Raw genomic sequence first — 25,657 nt, forward strand, 5'->3', positions numbered from 1 at the left:
CATCACAACACGGCAATTATTTTTTTGAAGGAACATTTTTTTACAGTTGCTTTGACCTTAAACAGGTCATATGACGACAAAGGCCAAGGGTCAGTTCTAGTATGGGAACATTTTTCAGGGCATGTAGTAAGTATTATTGTATGTTACATAACATTAGCTTTATGGTGGCTTTTGTCAGGTGACTGAGATGTGTAGGCTACACATATATGATGTGTTTTAGTGTGGCTGATATAGGTTTAGTTGTGGGATGTTTCGACTTGACTAATTAGTTGTAGGATGTTTTAACTGCACTCATTAGTTGTAAGATGTTTTAATTGGACTAATTAGTTGTAGGATGTTTTAACTGGACTAATTAGTTGTAGGATGTTTTAATTGGACTAATTAGTTGTAGGATGTTTCGCCTTGACTAATTAGTTGTAGAACTTTAGATTTAACTAATTAGTTGTAGGATGTTTCGACTAAACTAATGTGCCAACAGCTCAAGCGATAACTGACACCAATGACAGCTTCTGACAACAACCTAACGACTTCGACTATTTGACTGCCTGTGATATTGTTCGTCCACCATACAACCAAACAATGTGATATACATTGTTTCTTCCAGGCATCTCTTCGGGGGGGTACGAAGCCCCCCCGAAAAATTTTTACCGCCCCCCCCCCCCCCCCCCCGAACGAAATGAAAATTTATATAATTTATATAGAAAATATATACTTTTAACAGTGTCCGCCCCCCCCCCCCGAAGAAAGTTTACCCGCCCCCCCCCCCCCGAAGATTTCAAGTGCCCCCCCGGAGGAAAAAGTCTGGAAGAAACACTGGTGATATATGGCCACAATATGATATGTGGACACAATATGATATATGGCTACAATATGATATATGGCCACAATATGATGTATGTTGGCCACAATATGATGTATTTTGGCCACAATATGATATATGGCCACAATATGATATATGGCCACAATATGATATATGGACACAATATGATATATGGCCACAATATGATATATGGCCACAATATGATATATGGCCACAATATGATATATGGCCACAATATGATATATGGCCACAATATGATGTATTTTGGCCACAATATGATGTATTTTGGCCACAATATGATATATGGCCATAATATGATGTATTTTGGCCACAATATGATATATGGCCACAATATGATATATGGCCTCAATATGATATATGGCCACAATATGATATATGGCCACAATATGATATATGGCCACAACATGATGTATTTTGGCCACAATATATGTGGCCACAATATTATATATGGCCACAATATGATGTATTTTGGCCACAATATGATATATGGCCACAACATGATATATGGCCACAATATGATATATGGCCATAATATGATGTATTTTGGCCACAATATGATATATGGCCACTATATGATATGTGGCCACAATATTATATATGGCCACAATATGATATATGGCCACAATATGATATATGCCCCGGATGGCCTACTGTATTTGAATTGTTCCAAAGATCCCAACAACTAAAGTTGGACCAAGCTATTAACTCCTGCCACTAACAACTTTCCCACCTGAACTGGTGTTGTATTTTCTCTCGCTGGATATTAATACTATTGACCATTTTTTTAAAGATTGATGGAAATGTAAGGGTTTAACCTAGACAGTAAGGATAAACAAAAGAAAATCATATCTTGTAGCCTAAAGTTTGTAGCCCTGTGTCGCTATACTTCTGACTGGTGTCATCTCAACAAAGGGTTCACCTTAATGGTAAATCTAAATCTAAACAATTGAAAAAAAATGAATGTAATAAAGTAGGTCTCATAAAAGTTAGATCCTATAATCAAGTGTTTTCTTACAAAACTGATTACTCAATCGTCATCTAGCCTTTTTTTTTAAACACGAAAACTATTTTTTTTTAAATAATTGTCGTATATTATCGGTCTCACCCTACCACTCCATTTCCTTGTGTAAGCGTATGTTCTTTTATAGAAAAAAAAATCGCTTTTGTGTTCCTATGTCTAAAATAAAATATTTTTATTTTTCAATATACGGGAATTCCCGCTGTCATATAAAAAAAACCGCCTTTCAAACTTGTGTGACATCTATTTATAGGCTAGCATGTAAAGTGCCTTGTGTGTTTGTTTACATCCTAGTGTATTCATTCGTGTCGTGTTTTTTTTTCATCGCTTTTCACATTCACCATTTTTAAATTTCTAACAGCTGTTAAACTTGCCAGGTTTTATTGGGAACAAACAAAAAGTCAAAACATTGCTGAAAACCAAGATGGCAACCAATTGTTTTTATATAGAAAGATGCACTTGTTATATTGGACGTTTTTATTTTAAAATTTACTTTACGCGTATTTAAGGTTTAACTATTCTAGCGAACTGATGTTAAAGATCTCAATCTCAACATGTGGTCCGCTGTAGCCAAGCTTGTGTGTGTGTGTGTGTGTGTGTCTGATGGTTTGTGGCACCTGGTGTCTGACCATAAACCCAGCGGTGAGTCATGGATAATCCATGCAGAGCTGCATGTGGTGCGACATGGATAATCCATGTAGAAGTGCAGGTGGTGCGACATGGATAGTCCATGTACTCTACAGAACTGCATGTGGTCGAACAAAAAAAGGCCAAGTGTTAAACTAAAGGTGATAAAAAATGTCCTTATATGTTTCGCCAGACTCATTCTCACAACGATCAAACAAAAAAACCAGCGATATTTTCCAGTAAAGATTTCCTTGTGTATGTGCGTGCGCGCGTATGTTTGTTCGAGCAAGCGTGCATATATACATACGTGTGTGTGTGTTAACGTAAGCCTATATGTTCACATACTTCAGATTTAATATAGGCTTACGTTAACACACACACACACACACACACGTTCGATGGGTGGGCTGACACCATACGTTACCACACCACAGTTACCGCACCGGATGACACCATCCGTTAACTCACGGGGTGACGCCATCCGTTACCGCACCGGATGACACCTTCAGTAAACGCTGGACCTAGTGACGCCACTGGTTAGTGTTACCTATTACCAATGGTTAGCATGAATGAAAACACACTGTAACGTCTCATGAGAAGAAAAAACAACAACTGGGGTTTAGGTGTGAAAATAGTATTTGGTTTAGGGCCAATGGTTTAAATGACACTGTTATTAATATTTGGTGTTTGGTGTTCTTTGTTCGAATCATCAGCAGCTTTTTATGGCCTGTGTGGCAGCTGGTTGCTACTCTTCTGTGCACTGAGCCTGCTACAGGTAGCCTGGGTAGCACACTGCTGATTTTGTTTTATGGTTTGATAAGCTGAGAACTTGAAACGTGTGTGTGTGATTGTGTGTGTGCGTCTGTGTGTTTCTGTGTCTAAGTGTGTGTATGTCTCTGTGTGTGTTTGTCTCTCTCTATCTGTGAATGTGTCTGTGTGTGTGATGGGTTGAAGATTTATGCTTGAACATCATCTGTGGACCTGCCTCAATATTTTAAACATCCCTCCCCCTCATGGCGCCCAAAATTCTTAGACCCGGGTCAAAGGTCGGACTGGTTAATTTATTCCAAGCCTGACCCCTGTTAAACAGTGATGACGTCACATAAGGCGTTAGCCAGGACCATTGACAGGTGTCAATATTTAAATATTATCAACGGTAAATATTGGTTTTAAAAATAGTTGAATTTAGATTAGTCGGTCTGTTGACTCGGTTCTAACCGATTAGCCTAACCGCTCTTAACGTGTGTGAGGGGGGGGGGGGCATATTGCTGATAGCAATACATTAGCTGTAGTTATTACTAATTCTAAGACTTGGCTTGGAGGTTGAGTCATTGTTTGATGTCATGCATACATGAGCATGTTTAACACAAAGCAAGCGACAAAACTGGTGGGGTGGTGGTTATATTGTTGTTATATCATGTTGTTATATCGTGTGGGAGGGGGGTGGTCAAGAGTCGTGTTTGGTAACAATTGTGTTATTATCTGATTCTTTCAAACACTTCTGCCTCTCGTTTACTGTTTCACTTCCAGAAGATTTACAGGCACTGTATGTCTGTGTGTTTGTGGGTAGATCTATTATTATTTTAAAAACATTTTCCTGAGTAAACTGTATGTGTGTTTGTGGGTAGATCTATCATTATTTTTAAAAAAATCCTGAGTAAAATCATGATTAACAGTGAGTCCCACTAAATACAAATGTTCAAAACTTTTTGTAGTTCATTGTTGAGTGGGGGGGGTGGGGGTGTATGGAATGGCGGTTTAAAAAAATAAATGTCTTATTTTGGCGTTATATTGGCTACATTAGTTCAGTAGCGTAGCGAGGGGGGGGGGGGGCGGGGGGGGGGACATATGTCCCCGGGCGCCGACCTTAGGGGGGGGGGCGCCAAATTGAAAGTTTGAGGGGGGGTGCAAATGAAAAGTTCGAGGGGTGGGGTGCAAATCGAAAATTTGCTCCCAAGGGGGCGCCAAATTGAAAGTATGTCCCCGGGCGCCGGGAAGGGTCGCTACGCCCTCTGCATTAGTTATCGGATTATATACGGTCTTTTAACAGTAGATATTCAACGTATGTTTTGCGTGGTTATTTTCAAACGAAAATCTTTTTTTCTTTAAAAGTACGCATTAAAAAAATGTGTGAAGCGCAGATGTTAATAGTGCAGACAAAATAGTTGAGACAACACGACAGAAGCGACATTAAAAAGTTGCGCAGTGAAGACTGGGTAGGCGGCCAGACTTGTATGAAGACTTGACGTCACTAGACGGATCGAAGTCTGCAAGTTTTTTATACTCGTACTTGGATTCGCCATTTTCATGTTAACAGTATTCGATTCCATTAAATGTGATCAAACAACTGCGCTTTGGAGCAGAATCGCATTGAATATTTTCCTAACTAGCGATTGGTTGGATTTAGTGGCCTTTGGAACTGGGACACTGGTTTGTGGACTGTAAATGGTGAGTAGATTTTTTATTGTCCGTGTCTACAAGTTTGCATGTAGAACACACACGGCGGTGTTCGTGTAGTGAACACAACACGGCGGATCGTGTAGTCTGCAACACATCTGGATCAATACTTGCACTGGCGTCTGCGTTGTGCACGGGTTAGAGCAAGTTGTGTCGTCTGCTACTGAGATATTTAAAAAAAATATTTTAGATCTAAAGAAGCCCTGTTTAGCCTGATTAGTAGCTCGGACAGTTTAACCAACGCTAACACTAACACATGTATAGAATCTAGTAACGGCGATGTTCTGTCCGTTGAAAATGGTCATTTAGCCAGAGCAAAGATAACGTAAACTTGATGTTTCAGTTTCAGTCTAGTCACGCCATGAAACCAGTTTCTTCCAGGTATCTCTTCGGGGGGGCTTCGCCCCCCCCCCCCCCCCCCCCCCCCGAAAATTTTTTACCGCCCCCCCCCCCCCCGAACGAAATGAAATTTATATAATTTATATAGAAAATATATACTTTTAACAGTGTCCCGCCCCCCCCCCCGAAGAAAGTCTACCGCCCCCCCCCCCCCCGAAAATTTCTAGTGCCCCCCCCCCCCCCCGGAGAAAAAAGTCTGGAAGAAACACTGCATGAAACGCTAGGAGTTTGGGTTTGTGTTACCTTGTGACTAGTCTAGGGGTGGGGGTACATGGTGCCTTGCTCAACTGTCTTATATTGCCCATATTTAAATTATAAATAACTTTACTTTCGATATGCCTGTGTGGGACAAGACAAATATTACAAATTGTGTGTAATTTCTTGTAAAATAAATTTACGTGCAAGGAACAAAGTAAAAAATTTCAAGAAGTTCAAGGTGCACATCACTTATAAATAGATACAATGAAATCAATATACATATTTTGTATTAATAACATTTTATTATTGTTTCTGTCTGGTAAATTGCTCATTTCTACGAAAATGTGCTCTGTTATGGGTGGGTGTTCATTTTGAATCAATTACGTCAAAAGTTCCTATTTTATGTTCTAAGCCCAAGAGTTCCCCATTGATCTCGCCAATAAAAGCCCACATATTTCTACAGCTATAAAAGCTTGAAATATGCTGACATCTGACACATACATGACAAAAAATGTAAATTGTTATTGATTTCGTATTATTTGTTGACAGTCGGTATTTAGACCACGTTTTGTGGACACGCGTATCGATTTGGTTATAGAATATCTTCGGGGTTCACTTCATTTTTGATTCACACCTCGTTGCTACATTCAGTCACGCGAGACAATTTTATGACGGGGGGGGGGGGGGGGGGGAGGGGTACGTAAACCAACTCGTTTGATGAATGGTGAAGAATGGACTGCTCTTTTGTTTGATGTTGGTGTTTGGGGTGTGGTTTAAAAAATTGATTTCTGTGACGCTCGAATGTTAACATCAGGCTTGGTGCACATGATGGGGAGGGGGGGGGGGCTTAAAATTATTTTTGTGACGATCAAATAATGATTTGAAGTTCCTACAAGACGAAAACTATGTTTGGATGGGGGGGGGGAGAGATGTCAACCCTAAAATGTTCTTATGATTAGCCGTACCAACATGTTCGGGGACGATAATAAAATCTTTGGGTTCTGGGTGGGTTGCTCAACTTGCTGTACCGTTATATCAGGATGTAGATCTAGATAACCGACCAGCCCCAAAAACTCTCGGCACCTTGTTTTTAAATGTTTAATATATGGAATATCATGGTATATATGCTGTCCTTGTAAAGTTTTAGGTGCTAAACATGGGACATTTCGTGGTATATGTGCTGAGGGACATTTCGTGGTATATGTGCTGAGGGACATTTCGTGGTATATATTATTATGCTGACTTAAAGCATTTACCGACTCCACGCGCATGTGTAGATATGACTGTAAAAATATGAATTAACTTTTGACAGATCATCAACGTGTAATAAAAATTGCGATCAATAAAAATCGCGATCTCCATTCCGCCTTCAGCATTGCTCCTAGCAGTTAAAAATTAAAACGCAAAGCAGTTGGAGCTAAGCAGTTATTTAGCAGTGGCGTCGCTAGGTGTGGTGTCACCCAGTCAAGATAACTCGGGGTGTTACCCCCACCCAACATTGTTTGTATTTCCTCTTCAGTGACACCCTTCCAGTACCATTTTATTATTTCAACATGGCTAAGGTTAATTTGTAAATTTTGCGATTTTTCTATTAGGTGGCACTCCAAATGGTGTCACTCCTAATGGTGTCACCCCTAATGTTGTCACCCCTAATGTTGTCACCCCTAATGTTGTCACCCCTATATCTTGCCACCTCTAATGTTGTCACCCCTAAATAGGATCACCCCTTAACTAGTGCCTCCCTGTGCGGATCACATTCCCACCTCGACTGTGTGACGCCACTACCAAGACCCAGTAGACACACGACTCCTCTTAGTATGGTGTATCAGATGTCTATCTTTTTTCTTTTAAAGTTTATGGTACTCCAGATTGGTATCTTTATTATTTTCTGGCTATTTCATGTCACGGTTTGACTGCTTAGTGTCGACTTGATATTTTTACGGTCCTCACGTGATCATATGGAGATCACGTGACCATACACAGATCAGGTGATTGGCTGTAAGTTTTACTTGAGAAACACATTTTAAAATAATATTGTTCCTATTTAGGGGTCGCTATTTTTTTTAGTGGTTTAGACCTCCCGAATTCATTGTCACACAAAAAAATGACGCCACATTTAAGCCTAAATTGAAGTTTTGCTTTTTTCTTATAGTTTTTTTTTTTTTAACTGAGCAAAGTCAACAGTTTTGTATATAGATTGATTTTTATTACAATTTGTAAAAAAATCTTTAACGTATTCAAAATAATTCAAAAAATTAAATTAAAAAAATCACTTAAAAAAAAAGGAAAATTGTGACGACACACTATTTGAACCACAAAACCCCACTTCCTGGACATAAAAAGCCCCCACCCTCACACACACTTCAGGAATGTGACGTCATTTATGGACTGCCACCATTTGACCTTTTAGTTAATTCAAAATTTGTATTCATTACATCAACCATAAGTTTTAACCTTAAAATAAGAAAGAGGGAAATCTTATGTTTTCGAAAACATTTTCCCTGATAGGTTTTGTATATAATAATAATATACTTTTCTCGTTATATTGAGTTTTACCTGGGTCATCCTCGTTGTGAAGTAACCTATAGACTATAGAGAATTGCGTGCGAACAAGAGACCAATAACACAATGTTATGGGCAGTTGGTGTTTGATGTTTAGTGTGATAGATTGGGGGGGGGGGGGGGGCTCACCCCAGGCGACACGAAGTTTATCTGATGGGCCATCTTTGTGATTAACTTTTTGTCGTCTGCCCGGTGAAAACACCAACACGTCAAGGTCACGACCCTTGCTGGTGACTAATACAGAAATCGATTATCTACCAGCTGTTGTCCCACTTCGATATTTTGGCGCCTGCTGGGTATCGATATCCACATCTTAAATAATGTGTTAATGTTAGTCGATTACACCTCTAGAGAGGAGCTTATGTCCGAACTTGAAATGAAAGTTCAGATTTGTCCGTTATTTGTTAGGGTACTCGTTTGTCGAAATGTGTTGTTTTTTTTTTCGTGTCACGTGTGGGACCTGGACAGGGCAGATTGACCATGATGCTTACACGGGCTCTTGGCTAATTATGGGGTGGGGGGGGGGTGATGCTGCAAATGTTGGCCACTCAAGTTACGTATTTTGTATTGGGCTCTCTCTGGCCATGGCAAATATTATGTAATATATGGGATGTGTCGGTAAATATATCCAGCACATAGCCGTATATGCTTCATACCTAGACACCCAGGGCAGGCTATTAGTTTGTATGGAAGGAAAAATTGACATCCTGGGAGTACACCCCCCCCCCCTCCACGCGTGATGTTCCATTTTGTGATGTTCCAGTTTGTGATGTTTCGTTAAACATGTGATGTTCCAGTTTGTGATGTCTCGTTAAACATATGATGTTCCAGTTTGTGATGTTTCGTTAAACATGGGATGTGCCATCAAATAGATACCTCCCCCTCCCCGTGCCGCTACTCCATCAGGGTGTGCGTCGAGCGCCATCTACAAACGAATGTCAAGGCCGTTCATTACCAGTTGGATAACGAAACTACTTAAGACCCTGTCCAAATATGACGTCATGGGTGAGATAACCCCGTCTCGTTGATCGATTACAGTTGCCTGGCCAGACTGGGGTTATTGATTTTACCGAGACTTCGTGCTGGCCAGACATAAGGCAGTGCAGGAGAATGTGAGCCACACGTCTGCTGGTAAACCCGATACGTCTGCTCAGCTCGTAGATCTGGTTTGTTCTACAATTTACAACCTAGCGATACCCTAGTCTTTCAAATTCTCATATTCTCGTGTCCGAACCTATCACATTCAACTGAATATTGTAAATAAAGCATCATCTTGAGACTTTTTAAAGTCATGATGTAATGGTGTCACTATGACATTCGGGCCAATATTTCAACTAGTTCCAGTTCGATATTTTGAATCGTTCATTAGCCAGTTGTAGTTCGATATTTTTTTTTAGTCGTGTGTTGTCCCGTGTCTTGTAAACACCCCAGGATGGTATGTTTAAAACTTGTCTGTATAAGACCATCTAAACACAATTCTACTTGTGTGAGACCATCTAAACACAATTCTACTTGTATAAGACCATCTAAACACAATTCTACTTTCTGAGACCATCTAAACACAATTCTACTTTCTGAGACCATCTAAACACAATTCTACTTGTGTGAGACCATCTAAACACAATTCTACTTGTGTGAGACCATCTAAACACAATTCTACTTGTGTGAGACCATCTAAACACAATTCTACTTGTGTGAGACCATCTAAACACAATTCTACTTTCTGAGACCATCTAAACACAATTCTACTTGTGTGAGACCATCTAAACACAATTCTACTTGTGTGAGACCATCTAAACACAACCACGCCAAAACTGGTCCATAATTTCCATAAAATCCATGAACATGTAACAGCAAAACTCCATTAACCTTCTTATGGTAATGGGTTGTTGTGTTTTTCATAGTAATTATAGAAGTGATGACGTCATCAACACGGACCTCAACTTTCGTGTGGCCAGTGGCCAGTAGGATGTGACATCTCATGGCCAGCAGGATGTGACATCTCATGGCCAGTAGGATGTGACATCTTATGGCCAGTAGGATGTGACATCTCATGGCCAGTAGGATGTGACATCTCATGGCCAGTAGGATGTGACATCTCATGGCCAGCAGGATGTGACATCTTATGGCCAGTAGGATGTGACATCTCATGGCCAGTAGGATGTGACATCTCATGGCCAGCAGGATGTGACATCTCATGGCCAGTAGGATGTGACATCTCATGGTGGTGCATGGTTCAAAGAGCTGATCACACCGCCATCTTGTAGAAATAGATAGCAAGTCGCTTAGCTGCCTCATACATCATAGCCCTAAATAGCCAAACCTGCCTCGTTGGTTTGGTGCCCTGTTGTTGACATCCTGTTGTTATGCGCTGTTGTTATGCCCTGTTGTTGGTGCATTGTTGTTGACACCCTGTTGTTATGCCCTCTTCTTAACACCCTGCTGTTATGCCCTCTTGTTGAGACCCTGATGTTGACACCCTGTTGTTGACACCCTGTTGTTGTCCCCAATGGACGATGTTGGGATCTGATCAAATCTCGTCACCATGACAACACGCGCGATTCTGCCCGGGGCAACAAAACACGTGATCCTGCGTGTCCAATCACGCCTTTGTGTGTACATTCTGCATATCCTGTTTGTGAAATCGGATTAGCTCGGTACAACAAATTATACCGGTCGTTAATCTCGCGGTTTCTCGCGACATGAGATTGGATTTCTGCGCCAAGTCGGCATCAAAGCTCAGCTACAATTTATTCTACTTAATTAGTAGTCCACCGTCTAGCCTACGGGATGGAGTTAATTTAGTCTTATATTCTTAAAACAAAAAAACGCTTAAAAAATCTCTTTATCTTAATCCGGATGTCAAGAATAGCATTTACAATTTAAAATTAGAAGAAAAAAAATTCCATTGATAAATTAGATCCTTATTAGCTCCCCTGATTGCCATTCCAAGAAAAATTTCCAATGTCGACATTTTATTTAGAGATCTTCCCTTCCTTGTTCCACGTCTGTGTAATTGCCACACATTTTTACACCCGTGCAGACCCATGCCGTGGTATTACCATCTCGACATTCCAGTCATTCAAAAATCATATGGTGAGAAGAGTGTACCTTAGTCACGGATCAGCTCAAGTAATTGGTGTGACCCCCCCTCCCCCTCCCCAACAACAAAATATTGCCCCAGGCTGTGCGACAACTTGAGAGGGTGGTAAAGTTGTCTGACCGGCTCTTCAACATTTTGTTTGCCGGGACCCTCTAAGTACCAAAACTTCTGGTAGGGGCACGAACGTAGCATCGGGATCTAGTACCGATCTTTTATGTTGGAGGTTGGTTTTTATTTTACAATTCATGTAAGTATTGTTTGTGCACTTTTTATTTTCCGGATTTTGTATTCCAAAGGGATAACTCACTTTCTTGAAACTACATTACCACTTGCTATATCTAGTAAACACAATTTAGCGAAACAAGTTAATGTTATCGATTTTTTACCTAAACTAGATCCTATATTGTGTGAAGTTTTCTTAACTTATGGTTACTCTGCTAGTGACGTCATGTACACAAGGGCTATCAGACGATTTAGGAACGTATGAATACAACTCACAACCAGCCATGTGTTTCTTAGAGCGAGGTTGTAGTGTACTAGCATGGAAGTAGTGTGTAGGTCTGCTGTATGTGCCAGCTGTTTTTAAAGAAAATTCATTGGTTACCGTGTTGTGTCGCTTATCTGGTCATTTATTTACCGGGAGAAAGAAAGTGACAGGAATACCTGAGTGACATTCTTGAGATTCCTGGCCGGCACTTCTCGTCTTTAGCTGTACTAAACGAAGTCGGTACTTGTAGACTGTGAACCATAAAGTTAGGGACTAAAAGAAGGGATCTATGGACTAAGTCTGCGTTGACACAAACGTTACAATAGTTAAACGGGGAGGAAGGGGTCATGTTGGTTAAGGCTTCACCTTAAAATTGTAACGTTGAGAGAAATATGTATGGAATGTTGAACATTTGGTCTTACTTGTAAGTACCACATTAAGTATATAAGTACCACATTAAGTATACAAGTACCTCATTAAGTATACAAGTACCACATTAAGTATATAAGTACCACATTAAGTATATAAGTACCACATTAAGTATATAAGTACAACATTACGTATCTAAAATTAGAGCCATAAAGTCACAATAAAGTGTATATTTAGCCAAGGTAAAGTGTGAGGAATCCATGCATGGCTAAACTGTAGAGGGGAACCCATGCGTGTCTGCCATGCTTTCTCCGAAAAGCAGACGATTTGCTCAGACGTTCACTGATCCTTTAAATTTTAGCGCGGGTTCTCATTTTCTCAGCCAACAGTTAACGGCGTCGTCTGCAATACGTCTAGCGCACATGACAACGTCAACATGAATTATGGCGATTAGAGAATAAACTGGACCACAATCTTAGATGTAAGCTTTTTATGGTGGGTAGGGAGACAGTAGGGATGGCTCTCACTAGACTGGCTTGACTGGTGGTGTGTAGTGTTAGTTAATTCATTTAGATACCCCCTCCCATATCGGACAGATTCTCCCCCCCCCCCCCCCCCCCCCACAACCTGATTGGGTGGACACCTCTACCCATCCACGGAAAGATTAAATGTGCCTGCTGTCTTTGTAGCTGCATTTTTCATATTTTTTTTCTGCCACCAAAACAGTGCAGTTGACAGAAAAGTGAAAATGGTATCGTCGAATAGCGCCATTGTTCACTGATCACTTCAAATCATCCATTGATATTTCTAGTTATAGTTTTTCGTACTTTCTCTATGTAGGCCACCTGCCTGAATTTCACTTTTCCCAGCGCTTCTCCCACCTGGTCGCAGAATCGAAACCAGCGATTTTTAAACTGCTGAGAGCGATTTTTTATCTAGAGTTACCGGCCTGTTTATTGAATGAATGTCAATCAAATGTATTTAAACTATCCGATACGGCCGTTCAAAAGCAATATGACGCATCGGGCGGGCGTTGAATTAATTCTCAAGTTTATTTATTCACCGTTTTTAAACACGAGAGGGCGCGACTGGGAACATTACATGCTGGTCTTTTCACGTCAGAGAACTTGGGTAAAACTTGACGGGAAATGTTGATTTGTTGATTCTTGTGTAGGCGGACTACACTAGTCACAGTTCTCAGAAAGAATTTGTTTTCCTAGTCAACTGTCACAGTGTATGCTACGTCAGCTGTCAGTGTGTTATATCAGCTGTCAGTGTATGCTACGTCAGCTGTCAGTGTATGCTACGTCAGCTGTCACTCCTCGTTAAGCGTATCAATCCCAACATCCAGCACTGTCTTAGGTAACGTTAGCGCCAACACGAACCTTAACCCTAGCAGTCGTTTATACTGCACTGTCTTAAACCCTCATCTCTAACATTAACCTTAACCCTAGCAGCCATATACACAGCACTTTAGTACACAGCACTGTCTTGAATGCTGTGTTAGGGTACATGGTTACAAAACGTTGAAGTTTGTAAAGTTTCACGTAGTGTAGGTACACACGCACATCTCTTCGGGGGGGGGGGGGGGGCTCCGAAGAAAGTCTACCGGCCTCCCCCCGAACGAAATGAAATTTATATAGAAAATATGTACTTCAGAGGCGTAGCGAGGGGGGGGGGGGGGGGGGGGGGGGGCGGGGGGACATATGTCCCCGGGCGCCGACCTTAGGGGGGGGGTGCAAATCGAAAGTTTGAGGGGGGGGTGCAAATGAAAAGTTCGAGGGGGGGGGGTGCAAATCGAAAATTTGCTCCCGAGGGGGGCGCCAAATTGAAAGTATGTCCCCGGGCGCCGGGAAGGGTCGCTACGCCTCTGATGTACTTTAAACAGTGTCCGCCGTCCGCCCCCCCCCCCCCCCCCCGAAAATTTCAAGTGCCCCACCCCGGAGAAAAAAAGTCTGGAAGAAACACTGTGATTGGGTAAAGCTGTTGTAGATACAGGTAATGATTGCACTGTTGTAGACATGAAATTAAAAATCAAGAGAAAAATAACAACGCATAAAAAAACCTGCTAATTAACTGATAATCACTGGATGATACCACAGGTAATATAAAATTAATCTCAAGGAAGGCGAAATAAAAGGCTGTGATTGGGAAGTAAATAGTGTCAACATCCGGTTAGGGCTAGAACAGGAAACTTGTGAGTTTTTACATCATGGTTTTTGACATTCATTTAGAAATATTCACGAATACAATTTTACCCCGTCTATTGAAGAAACTGGGTGTTAGAGTTGAGGAAGGTTAACAAAAATGTTGTATCAAGACCCTTGCTGCTGTATGTAGGCATGGTTAGAAGGCCTGGGAAATGTGTGCACCCGATGAACCTTTGAAATACACGCAGTCTGTATTGATGTTGTAGATACTTTTCTCAGCCACGCCCTATTTATAGCGCAGGTCACGTGGTTGACAAGCTGCAAAGCGTGTGAATCTGTGGGCGACTGTACCCCCCCCCCCCCCCTTACGTACAACTGTAACCCAACACACGAACCCCAAACTTGAGAAACTTCTTTCATTCAAAACACACACGGGTAAATTAGACGGGAAATATTTGTCCAAGTAACACACGTGACGTCAGCGTGACTCATGATTGACAACCTTGGGTCCTAAGTAAAGGTGTTTGGAACGTGGTCAAGATTTTAATGGGGGGGGGGGGGTGGAAGTAGTGTGGTGTGGATGGTGAGGGGTAGGTGAGTTGATGAGAGGTGGATGAGTGGTTGGTGACACTTGTCCGTGGTGTTTAAAAGGTGTTAAGTTAATAACGAAACACCAGGGGACGTGACTGCTCCTCTGGTACAGTAGTAAGTCGTAGGTAACGGTAGGTTGGTCTATAAATAAACAAAGCCCGTGAATTTTACCTTCTTAAAAGGAGAGCAAGTTTCCCCCCTCTTTGAACTGACGTGTTTAGCAGACCGGAAAAGTTCTGTTGTTACACATGGCTTTGAAATTTCCTGTTTAAAATGTCAAATAAAAGATGATTTATCGAGGGGTTAAAAAAAACAATGTTGCTTCCTTCGTTGGTCATTTGAAACTGCATGTATTAAACTACTTGAGTGACGCTTTCTTTTTCTCCACAGAAATAACTGAACGTTGACGGTTGAATCCACTGAACATAATTAAAAAAAGTTTCTCGGATCATTTTCGACTTTTAAAAGGATATTCTTTGAGGGTGCGACTCTGTTGTATTCCTGCTGTTGTATTCTTTGTTTACTGTATTTATTCAACACATTTGATTCTACTTGGTGACCTGTTGAACGTTGACCTCCAATTAGCAGTCATGCTTCATCAACCAATCAGAAGGTTTCGGTAGTTTTTTTTAATGATATGCAGAAATACCATCGGCCGTCACTGAGGCAGTCGGGGTCAAGGTCGAACACCCCGTCCAGAGGAACAGCATCGAATCCCAACCCGACACCCCGACGTGCTGATGGGGCCAGTGGCTCGCCTGTAACCGCCAGCAGTCCCAGCCCCAACGAAGCCCCTGTCGGCGCTGTAGCGCCCCCTGTAGCGCCCCCTGTCGACCAGGCTGCACCCCCAGACACAGTGGAGATGACGGACAGTCTAAAGGCCAGCAAGCTTGAGCCAGCGGTGAGTGCATTGTACACTTGTCTTTAAAAGTTTTCTGGGTCGTGAGGTCGAGATGGGTCTTAATAAAATGTTATTTTGGGAAGTGTGGTTGAAATAGTTCATATAAAATGTTATTTGGGTCGTGAGGTTGAAATAAAATAAAATGTTATTTGGGAAGTGAGGTTGAAATAAAATAAAATGTTATTTGGGTCGTGAGGTTGAAATAAAATGTTATTTGGGTCGTGAGGTTGAAATAAAATGTTATTTGGGTAGTGAGGTTGAAATAAAATGTTATTTGGGTCGTGAGGTTGAAATAAAATGTTATTTGGGTCGTGAGGTTGAAATAAAATGTTATTTGGGTCGTGAGGTTGAAATAAAATGTTATTTGGGTCGTGAGGTTGAAATAAAATGTTATTTGGGTCGTGAGGTTGAAATAAAATGTTATTTGGGTCGTGAGGTTGAACTAGATGCTGACAAACCTGGGCCCAACACCTTTGATGTCCTGTTCACTTTCTTTCTTGTAATGTCCCCCCCCCCCCCCGAACGAAATGGAATTTATATAGAAAATATATACTTTTAACAGTGTCCGCCCCCCCCCCCCCCCGAAAATTTCAGTCGGCCCCCTCCCCCCTCGGAGAAAAAAGTGCCCCCACCCCCTGAAATTTACCCCCCCCCTCAAAGTTTCGTGGTACAACGCCCTAAATGTATACCCCCCTCCCCGCCCAGTAATTTTTTTCTAAGCGTATGACATGATTTATGGACCACCCCTAATTAAAATAAAGGGACAGGTGTATTAAAGATCTTTATAATGCATAGTAACTATTTCAAATAAACGGATCTGGTCGCATGAAAGGTGGATCAGTAAGGACACTTTAAATTTAAAAAAAAAAAAAAAGAAATCTTAACCGACAAAGAACAGCTGACGCCAGTGGTGAAAGGGGGAGGAGAAATGGAGATTTTTTGAAAAGCAAATAAAAAAGCGAAGTTTTTATCGTCTCAGCTGGGTAATCACGTGATGATGTCATACAGCTATTTATATCTTGCCAGGTAGGATATCAAAGAAAGACTGTGGGCCAGTGTTCATAGCGAATAGGTTGTTTTAGAGTAGCTCATGGGCGCGAAACTTGAGTATTTTTCTTTGGATATTCTGGTAGACTGCATTAAGCATGAAGGTACTGTTAAAGTTAAAAGGTTTATTTTTGTTTTAGTGTTTAAGTGTGTAAGAAAAAATGCAATAGGCCCTATTTATCTATTTCTTTATTTAATCTATGAATACAGTTAGCAATACATATTGAGATAATTTAATGTTTAATATTTAGGCTAAGGCATATTAAGGCATCTGTCCTGACCACACAAAGTATAAATAATGTAAAAACTATGTTTTAACCGATTCTGTCTAGGCTAGTGTTCGAATCTGTGTGTGGCAGTCTGAAAAAATGTTTTCTTGAGTGTACGTAATTTTTTAAGACCACAACCTGAATAACCAACCGTACAGTTCTCTTTAAGATAAAGCGCAAATAAAAAATTCAAATCGGTCAAACATCTGGGTTATATTTTCAAGGTCATTCTTGTTGACGGAAAGATCTGGGTTATTGGTGTAACTGTCCCCATTTGTGCATATGTAAACACGAGCTACTGCGTGCTGGATTTGTTAGAATTAGGTCACAATACGAAGTCGTTATTTTTTGTGTTGCTTCTTTTGTCGCGTGCCACAGCTTTTGTCGTGTGTCTTAGAGTCTTGCTCGTATGTTGTCACTGTTGTCAGCCTTACTCGTGTTTTTCAGACATCACCAGAAATAAATCCTCACCATTGATGACTACAACCCCTTCCTTCACTTTTTCGTGTTGTAAAGCTTATAACCCCTGCGCAAATGCCGCGGTCACAAATAATTTGAAATCCATCGATTTCTTGATTGAAGACGGACGTGGCCAATCTAAACTGCTGATAAATTTAATACACAGATAATAGGGATGGGGCTCGGGTATTCTAAGGCTGACACCACAAGATTGTGATGTTGACACCACAAGATTGTGATGTTGACACCACACGATTGTGATGTTGACACCACAAGATTGTGATGTTGACACCACGAGATTGTGATGTTGACACCACAAGATTGTGATGTTGACACCACACGATTGTGATGTTGACACCACAAGATTGTGATGTTGACACCACGAGATTGTGATGTTGACACCACACGATTGTGATGTTGACACCACAAGATTGTGATGTTGACACCACACTATTGTGATGTTGACACCACAAGATTGTGATGTTGACACCACAAGATTGTGATGTTGACACCACAAGATTGTGATGTTGACACCACAAGATTGTGATGTTGACACCACAAGATTGTGATGTTGACACCACACGATTGTGATGCTGCCGTAGGATGGACGAGTTAGTAGTGGGCCGGACAGTTCTGTTTTCTGTTTGGCGTGTGTTTTAATTGTATGAAGTTTATCAGTCTTGTTCTACGCGGATCTAATTAATTAAAGTGTGTGTCTGGAAACAGCTCGCTTGCCTGAACAGACGGGATCACCTGCTTTATTCTTGGCTTGATGCGGCAGTTCAATTAGCCAGACCGTCGTCGTGTAGTTAACTGCACATTATTTGAGATAGGGCCCACAACTGTCGACGCCTTTTTTACTTTCCCACAAGTAATTTAAGTGCATTGGATTGCGGTTAATGTCCATGTTTTGTAAATTAAATTTTAGCATCTGTCCATATACCTGTATCAATAGACTTTTTTTGTAACCCAATATTTGGCGCTATAACAGGCTAATCCATTCAACATCACCCGATAGTTTGTACCTTCTATAAAATCCATATGTTGAATTTTTAATGTGCCAGCATGATGTTATTTTTAGACCACATGTCACATGACCAGTCTCGTGATGTTTGAATGTTTTGGCTCACTTCTATTTATTGATTTCTCGTGCTACGACTCTATTGTTTCCCTCCATCCATTACTGCCTATAGGTCAACACGTGACTGATTAGTGTTGATCGTCTGCTCCTTGCTTGTGTTAACTAAGTAGTTCGCTCTATGATACGTTCTGTGTGCACCAATTTCTACCATATTTACTGTAGGAAATATGTAGACGCTAAACCAAAGGTAGTTCTTAAGAATACGCAAGATGGCTTTATTTTTTATTTTTTGACGTTTCTAAGCGATCATAATGTTTGCACCATTTAGTGTTTGTAGATTTATATAAACCATATAGATCTAGATCTAAACCTTGTGGATTTGCATACTTTAAAAAATATATTTACACATTATGCTGATCGAAATAAAGTTAGAAAAGGTTTAAATATGGCCTACTTTAATGTAAAATTCAATTTTAAAACCATTCTATTGATATATCATTATTATTTCAGCATGTATATATTAATATATATAAATGTTTAGCTCTAGGACTGAGCAAGCGCTATTCATAGAGTTTTTGCAACTTTGATACTACACCTATCAAACTGAAAGGTCGCATTCGATAAACTACACTGCCTTTATTATCGATATTTGAATTTACACCTTTTTTTCATAAAAATCTGGCCATTGAGTCTCACGCGGATTTTTAAAAGCCATGTTCCCGGTTAAAACTTTTTAGCGCAATTTCCATTCTGGAGAATTGCGTTTATTAACTCGTCTTTTCTGGGAATGTATGAATGGATGGATGGATGGATGGATGGATGTGTGTCCGCAGCTTTAAGTCGTATCTCCTCCTCAACGGAGCAATATCGATGACTAGTTCCAAAAGTAATTATGTTAAGCAAGTTACGAGGATGAACATAGGCCATAAAAATTCCGGGTTTCTTTCATGGATTTCCCGAAAAAGCCAAAAAACCTCGAAAAAAAGCAGTTTTTGGCCCATATCTCGGCAACCAGACCACTTAGCGACTTGAAACATTTACCAATCGATTCCTGCCATAACTTAGAACAATATTGCCGAAGAAAGTTTTTAAAAATATCCTTTCGTTCGGTCACAAAAATTTTTTTTAATTAATTAAAATTTGGACCGAATTAGTAGGCATTTTTTCCAACCACACCACACGCGTCATCACGTTCATTAGCTGCGCCATCACGCTCAATGGTGCGTCATCACGTTCAGTAGCTAGGCGCGCAATGGTTTTTAGTCATGTAACTCTATTGTAAATAAAACATGTATTTTAACCAATGGTTTTACTAACCCTGCTCTTGATTTTCGTTACGACAGAGCTATTTTTAGATAACATAAGGAAATTGCGCTAAAATTGTCACTAGACTTTTTAATTACCTTGTTTTACTTTAAGACTAATAAAGAGGTTAAATAAGTTTATAGATCTAGATCTAGATCTAGATCTAGAATCTACATGTGAAATAAATAGATTCTAGTTTTTGAGTGGAATTTTAATATTAAGGATCTAGATTTAGATCAAGCTTGGATATGATCAATTTAAAAAAAAAATTACAATTAAATTTGAAAAAAAAAAGCGAAATAACTGCTAGATCTAGATTCTAGATCTAAAATTCTGTTTAGAAATCCTTTAAAATGCAAGTGTGACATCACCATTTCTAAGCCCTCAACCCTAACGACACAAAATCCGAACCTTACTCATGAGAGTGACGCCATTTAGATCTATGGACGAATTCATACGTTACACCTTGAAGCTTTAGTTCATTTTAGTTGACGTTAAGTATCGGTCTTTGGAAAAGAAACAAGGCACTTACATGAGTAGACTGTAGACTCTACTTGTGAAGCAATTTTAATAAGTGAAAACTACTGCCCCCCCCCCCCCCCCCCCTCATGTCGTCTTTCTAGAACCCCATCATGAACTGTTGTACCATTTTAGGTAATGGATGGATGTGATACAGTTGAACCACCCCAAGACACCGCCCCGCCAACCTGCCATTCTCGGGTTTTAAGAGACGAAAGCAACTTCATTCAAAATGTTGGTCAGTTTTACAACCAAGAGGATATCAGTGACGTCATTCTCAAGGTATTTGCTGCAGGCTATTATTTTCACTGTAAAAAGTTTTGGTTTGTTTTCGTAATAGTACATCATAGATTTCACAAATCAACAATAGATCTTTTTAAACATAATTAATGAGGGGTCGTCCATAAATGACTTCACACTCGTAGGGGGAGAGGGGGGGTCCGTAATTTTGTGACGGTGTGTGATGGGGGGGGGGGGGGGGGGTTTCAGTTGGTGCGACGTCACACTTTTGCATTATACAAAAGCAATGTTAGAAAACTAATTTTAGACGTTATTTTGCGTTTTAGAAAACTGTTTTAATAAATTGTAACAAGAATTGATTAAAATACTCTATTTTGACAGAGTTTGGGCAAGATTTTGGAAAAATATCGATGTTTAAAAAAAAAATTCAACTGCACTTTTGAGGGGTTGTAGGATGAGGTGTGACGTCATTTTAGGGGTGGGTCTGGCTTTTTGTGACGTGTGCGACAGAGGGGAGGAGGGAAGGGGGAGGTAAAAATCGTCAAAAAAGGCGTGACGTTATTTATGGATGACCCCTGATCTTATTTTAAAATAATCTATAGGCTTGTTTGAGATAATTGTTTTCTATTAATACAAATAGGTAATTTGCTATCATATTATTTATTTTCAACAAGTTATTTAACAGCCCATTAAGTTATGTGGATCTAGCTCTGCACTTATATTATAAATTTGCTTTTAAATTCTACCAACAAGATCTAGCATTTGAGTGATTACTTTTGGAACAATCAGCTACATTACTTAGGTTATAGCAACTGTAGTGATTGTTGTGTTCTCTGCTCCACCAGATTGGCAAGGAAACTTATTTCGCTCACAAGTTTGTTTTAGCCAAGTCCAGTGATGTCTTTCGTACTATGCTCTACAACAAGAACTGGTCACAAGCAGGATTGCCAGAGATAATTCTAGAAGAAACAGAGGAGTGCCAGAAATATTTTGATACCTTCCTTCGGTTCCTGTACACAGCAGAAGTGAACATCAACGTGGAATCAGCCGTCGGAATTCTGTGTCTGGCTGATAAATATAGCGTTATATCTTTGAAGAACTTGTGTACGCAGTACATGGTAGAGCATACCAGGTGAGGCTTACAATGGACTTGTTTTTTCTGAAAAGTGTTCAAGTTAAAACTATAGACTAGAAGTAAATTTGACTTTTTTTGGTGACCTTGTTTATGCCATGGTAGATTGCATGAACTTGACCTTTGAACCTTCTACAAAAGCTGGGATTTTGCCAGACTTTTTAGGATGCCTCTTGTTCCATCCAGTTTTAACAGAAACAACATAACAAGTTTGGGGAATTATTAGCCTTAATGGCCTTGCTTATAGAACATTTTTGGTTATGTTTAGAGTTGAAATAGAGTTGTCTGTCCTTAAGAATCAACAGTGAGTACATCTGCTAGGTAAACCAATGTTAGAATGTGTGCTCTTTACTCCTTGTTGAGCATAAGGCTTCAATTGTGAACATCCACTTAGTAATTTTCCTATGTACCTAGACATCCATGCAGGCTGTAGTTGTTTGAGAAGACTCCACTTACAGGTCTGTCTTATGTACCTCTCTCTTGGGGGGGGGGGTTCCACTTAAGTGCCTGACGTTAGACTTCTGTATGCTGATACTCTAAAAAACTTTAAATGGTATCAGGTGAATATCAGGCTGATAAAAAAAGTTCAAAAATTGTTCGCAGATCTCCACTGGTCAAAAACGCTCTCAACTGGTACTCCTGGTCTAAAGCCTTGCACATGGAAGAACTCATTCATCAGTGCTCAAAGACCATCGCATGGAATGCAGAACTGTTGCTCACATCATCAGAATGGCACAACATGGATTTAGATTTTGTTCGGGACATGTTGAAGAATGGAGATCTAGTCATACAAAGGGAGGACATCCTGTACAAGGCACTCCTGCAGTGGCTCGACTCAGACGACCACAAGGATCACTATCACGATTATGCCAAGCAGTTATTGCCCCTGATAAGGTTTCCTCAGATGCAGGTGAGGTGCACAGGACAAAAATAACATTAGCCCATAAACTTCATCACTCTTAATTCCTTCTTTACTGATACTCTCCAAGCTATTTCTACCTAGTTAACTGGTATTAACTATTTGAATAGCACAACGGGCAACTATTTCACATGACAGAAAACCTTAAGACCAATCTAACCTTGAATTAAAAAGGTTGCTCATTAGCAAATGTATGTTCATCCAACACTCTCAAAATTATTAACATGGCTTTAATCTACTTGTAAAATAAAAATTAATCTTCAATTCTTTACATGCAACTTCATTAACAAATTTTATCTTGTTACATCAACCTATGACTCAAACTTGTAGGTCTATAACTTGTAAAAATTATTTATTTAAAATTGTTGGGGGGAGTATTTTGATCTTAAAATAAAGATAGAACTAAATGACTGGTATGTTCAAGTATTATTGATTGATCTTGTTTAGGTGAAAGAGTTGGTGTTTGTTGAAAAGGGGGATATGTACAATGATAAAGAGCTCAGACATTTGTTGAAAAAACTAATCAACAAAGCCTACAGATTCCGTGCTCTTTGCCCTCACCAATCAGAAATTGATGTCTCTTTCGATCAAGATTTTTACCTTCCCAGAAACTACACTGACCTAGCTGTTGATAATGTAGGTGTTCATTTGTCCTTATTGGATGATATTTTATACTCAAATTAAGACAGCTGAGTAGGACTATAATTCTGTTTTTCTTAATAAACTGTTGGTCTAAACTTTTTTTTTTTAATTTTTAGGTTCGATTACAAAACACATTGAGATATGGCATACAAGTGGATGTACGTACATATGTTGGGTCAGTGCCATCTGAATCAAGAGATGGGGAGTGGAAAATAACATACAGAAAAACAAATGATGTCTGGACATTACAGGTACAAGTTTGAACATTTTAAAAGTAGCAACATTTATTAGAGTGGTGTTACGTTTTTTTAGTACATGCTATAAAAAGGCAAAATACAATTTACCATTTTTTATAAATCAAACTATAATATTCCTTCACAGTACATAGAGTTGAGACCTGTTGTGATCATATGATTCATAAGAATAAAAATGTAACCCATGTTTTGAATGACTCCCCAGATCTACTGCCATGAGTCAGCTAATAAAAATGTAACCCATGTTTTGTATGACTCCCCAGATCTACTGCCATGAGTCAGCTCTGCAGGGAGGTGAGGCCAGAGTTCAGGCTGTTCTCATCATCACCAATCAAGATGACCGGGTAGTTCAGGTGGAGGAGTCTGAAGTGACCACATGTTGCCGTGGTCACAACCTGACCATGAGTGCATCTGTACCCAACCCAGAACAGTCCAAGAATATGGCTGTGCTTATAAAACCTATTCCAAAGTAGTCAGGTTTTTTTTTACAAAATTTAAACTTTCAAACACAAAAACCTGGTCATACATTTGGAGTGGCCAGTTTTTACAAAAAATGTTGACTAAAATGTGTTATAAAAATAATTCAGAAATTGAGGAAAACTTCACATTCCCATTGGACAGTTGAAAGTGACAAAAACCAGTAAGGGCCTGAGAACTGACTATATTTGAAGCAAATAACTTGTTGAAAAACCATCTCCAGTAAACAAATTTTGAAATAAATATTTCAAAGTTTGTTGCTGAAGGAGCCACACAATGGTTTTGTTTTTAAAAAAATCATTTGACATCAAACTACAAACAAGGAAAAGCTCTGGTTTTTGGAGTTTAATCTGCTTTAAAGCATACATTTTTCAATAATACAAATTTATAGTTGTGACAGCTTTAATTTTCAAATATGTCCAGTTATTGTATATTTATGCTACTGTTGTACAATGTAAGATTTTACTGTTATTTCTTTGTTAATAGATTTTTCTTCTTAAATGAAGTGGCTAATCTCATGGCCAGATTTCTTCAAAATGTTATTCCATGTTGTTGTAAGGTGCAATGAACAATGTTGTTAATGGACCAAATCTGAGTTTCTGCTGTGACTATTTATTTCATAAGCTTGCTGCTCTCTTTGTTATATGCATACAGTGCAGGCAAAGTTCTGTGTTAAGATTCTCTAAGTTATCCCTTTCTACCTGCATCAAATTAACTCCAAATTTTTAAATAATAAAGCTAGTATTTGGGATAAATATTTATGGTCAATGGCTACTTCATCACATTTGATGAAGCTCCTAACATCACCTGACCTGATGAATGCAATAGTAATCAAAGAGCTTTTATCAAGTGAAGTTAAATATTGATATCAAACAACTACAGCTGATGATGTCTGCATGAAAGAAGTAAAAACTTAAATAATTGTTACAAAGATGTGAAGTTATGAATTCTGCATGGAGAGAATGTAAACTGTACAGTGTACCTGACTGAGGTTTTATTTTCGATGTCTTTACATGTATTAATGCAACTGCAATAGGTAGTAGTGAACACCCACTTTAAAATGTACATATAATTTATTTACAACTATGTAGTCCCAAACCTTATTTTTGGTGATTTCCCAGATGTTATTCAAGTTGTGGTAACAGATTACTCACTACAGTTGAATGTAAAGTCCCTAACCTAATCTGTACTTGCAATAGAAAATGTGTCTAAAATGTGTGTGTAGCCTCACAAAGCCCTGTTGTCTTTGACTAATCTTCTAAAACAAAATCAAAGTTTCTTGCTTTGGTCACCTTTGTGTTGTAGTTGATATGGCAAGTGGACGCTCAGAAATCCATCCTCCCCTCCCCACATCCATTGTTTGCTTCAAGTTACTTTTGAGTGTTATTTTTATATACGTGAGATAAACATTTTGATAAATTTTTTTTATTTTCTATAACTAGTTTGATAAAAAAAAAAATTTGAATTGTGTTCTGTGTGAAAATTTTACCATCAAGCAAAGCTGACAATAAAATCTGATAAAGTTGAATTTGTTGTGTGTTTACTGTAAGTCCAACCGTATTCACCCCTCATTGCCAACCCATTTTGATAGTGATACAGAGTAAACTGTT

General features: G+C 39.5%; 1 protein-coding gene across 5 annotated transcripts; it reads left to right on the plus strand.

The window, feature by feature from the left end:
* Positions 1-25,304, plus strand: LOC131935090 (BTB/POZ domain-containing protein 17). 5 transcript variants are annotated; one of them, XM_059291397.1, is made up of 8 exons: positions 1-126; positions 15,193-15,703; positions 20,519-20,665; positions 21,469-21,755; positions 22,359-22,665; positions 23,122-23,310; positions 23,433-23,567; positions 23,834-25,304. In XM_059291397.1, the coding sequence occupies exons 2-8, from the start codon at positions 15,440-15,442 to the stop codon at positions 24,041-24,043; spliced, it is 1,539 nt and encodes a 512-aa protein (XP_059147380.1). In that variant the 5' UTR covers positions 1-126; positions 15,193-15,439; the 3' UTR covers positions 24,044-25,304. The 5 variants fall into 5 exon arrangements, with proteins under 5 accessions (XP_059147380.1, XP_059147378.1, XP_059147381.1 ...); XM_059291395.1 differs by lacking the exon at positions 1-126 and adding an exon at positions 4,736-4,934; XM_059291398.1 differs by lacking the exon at positions 1-126 and adding an exon at positions 12,039-12,116.
* The last annotated feature ends 353 nt before the right edge of the window (positions 25,305-25,657 follow it).

Source organism: Physella acuta, unplaced genomic scaffold, assembly GCF_028476545.2.
Source record: "Physella acuta isolate Inbredline_101_S28 unplaced genomic scaffold, ASM2847654v3 ptg000131l, whole genome shotgun sequence".
Classification (NCBI taxonomy): Eukaryota; Metazoa; Mollusca; class Gastropoda; family Physidae; genus Physella; species Physella acuta.

What these genes read in the sequence shown, in the direction of transcription:
- LOC131935090 (XM_059291397.1), top strand. Translation starts at nt 15,440, where the DNA reads ATGCAGAAATACCATCGGCCGTCACTGAGGCAGTCGGGGTCAAGGTCG. An exon ending in TCAGTGACGTCATTCTCAAG is followed by an intron (nt 20,666 to 21,468) that starts GTATTTGCTGCA and finishes CTGCTCCACCAG; the next exon opens with ATTGGCAAGGAAACTTATTT. An exon ending in ATGATGTCTGGACATTACAG is followed by an intron (nt 23,568 to 23,833) that starts GTACAAGTTTGA and finishes ATGACTCCCCAG; the next exon opens with ATCTACTGCCATGAGTCAGC.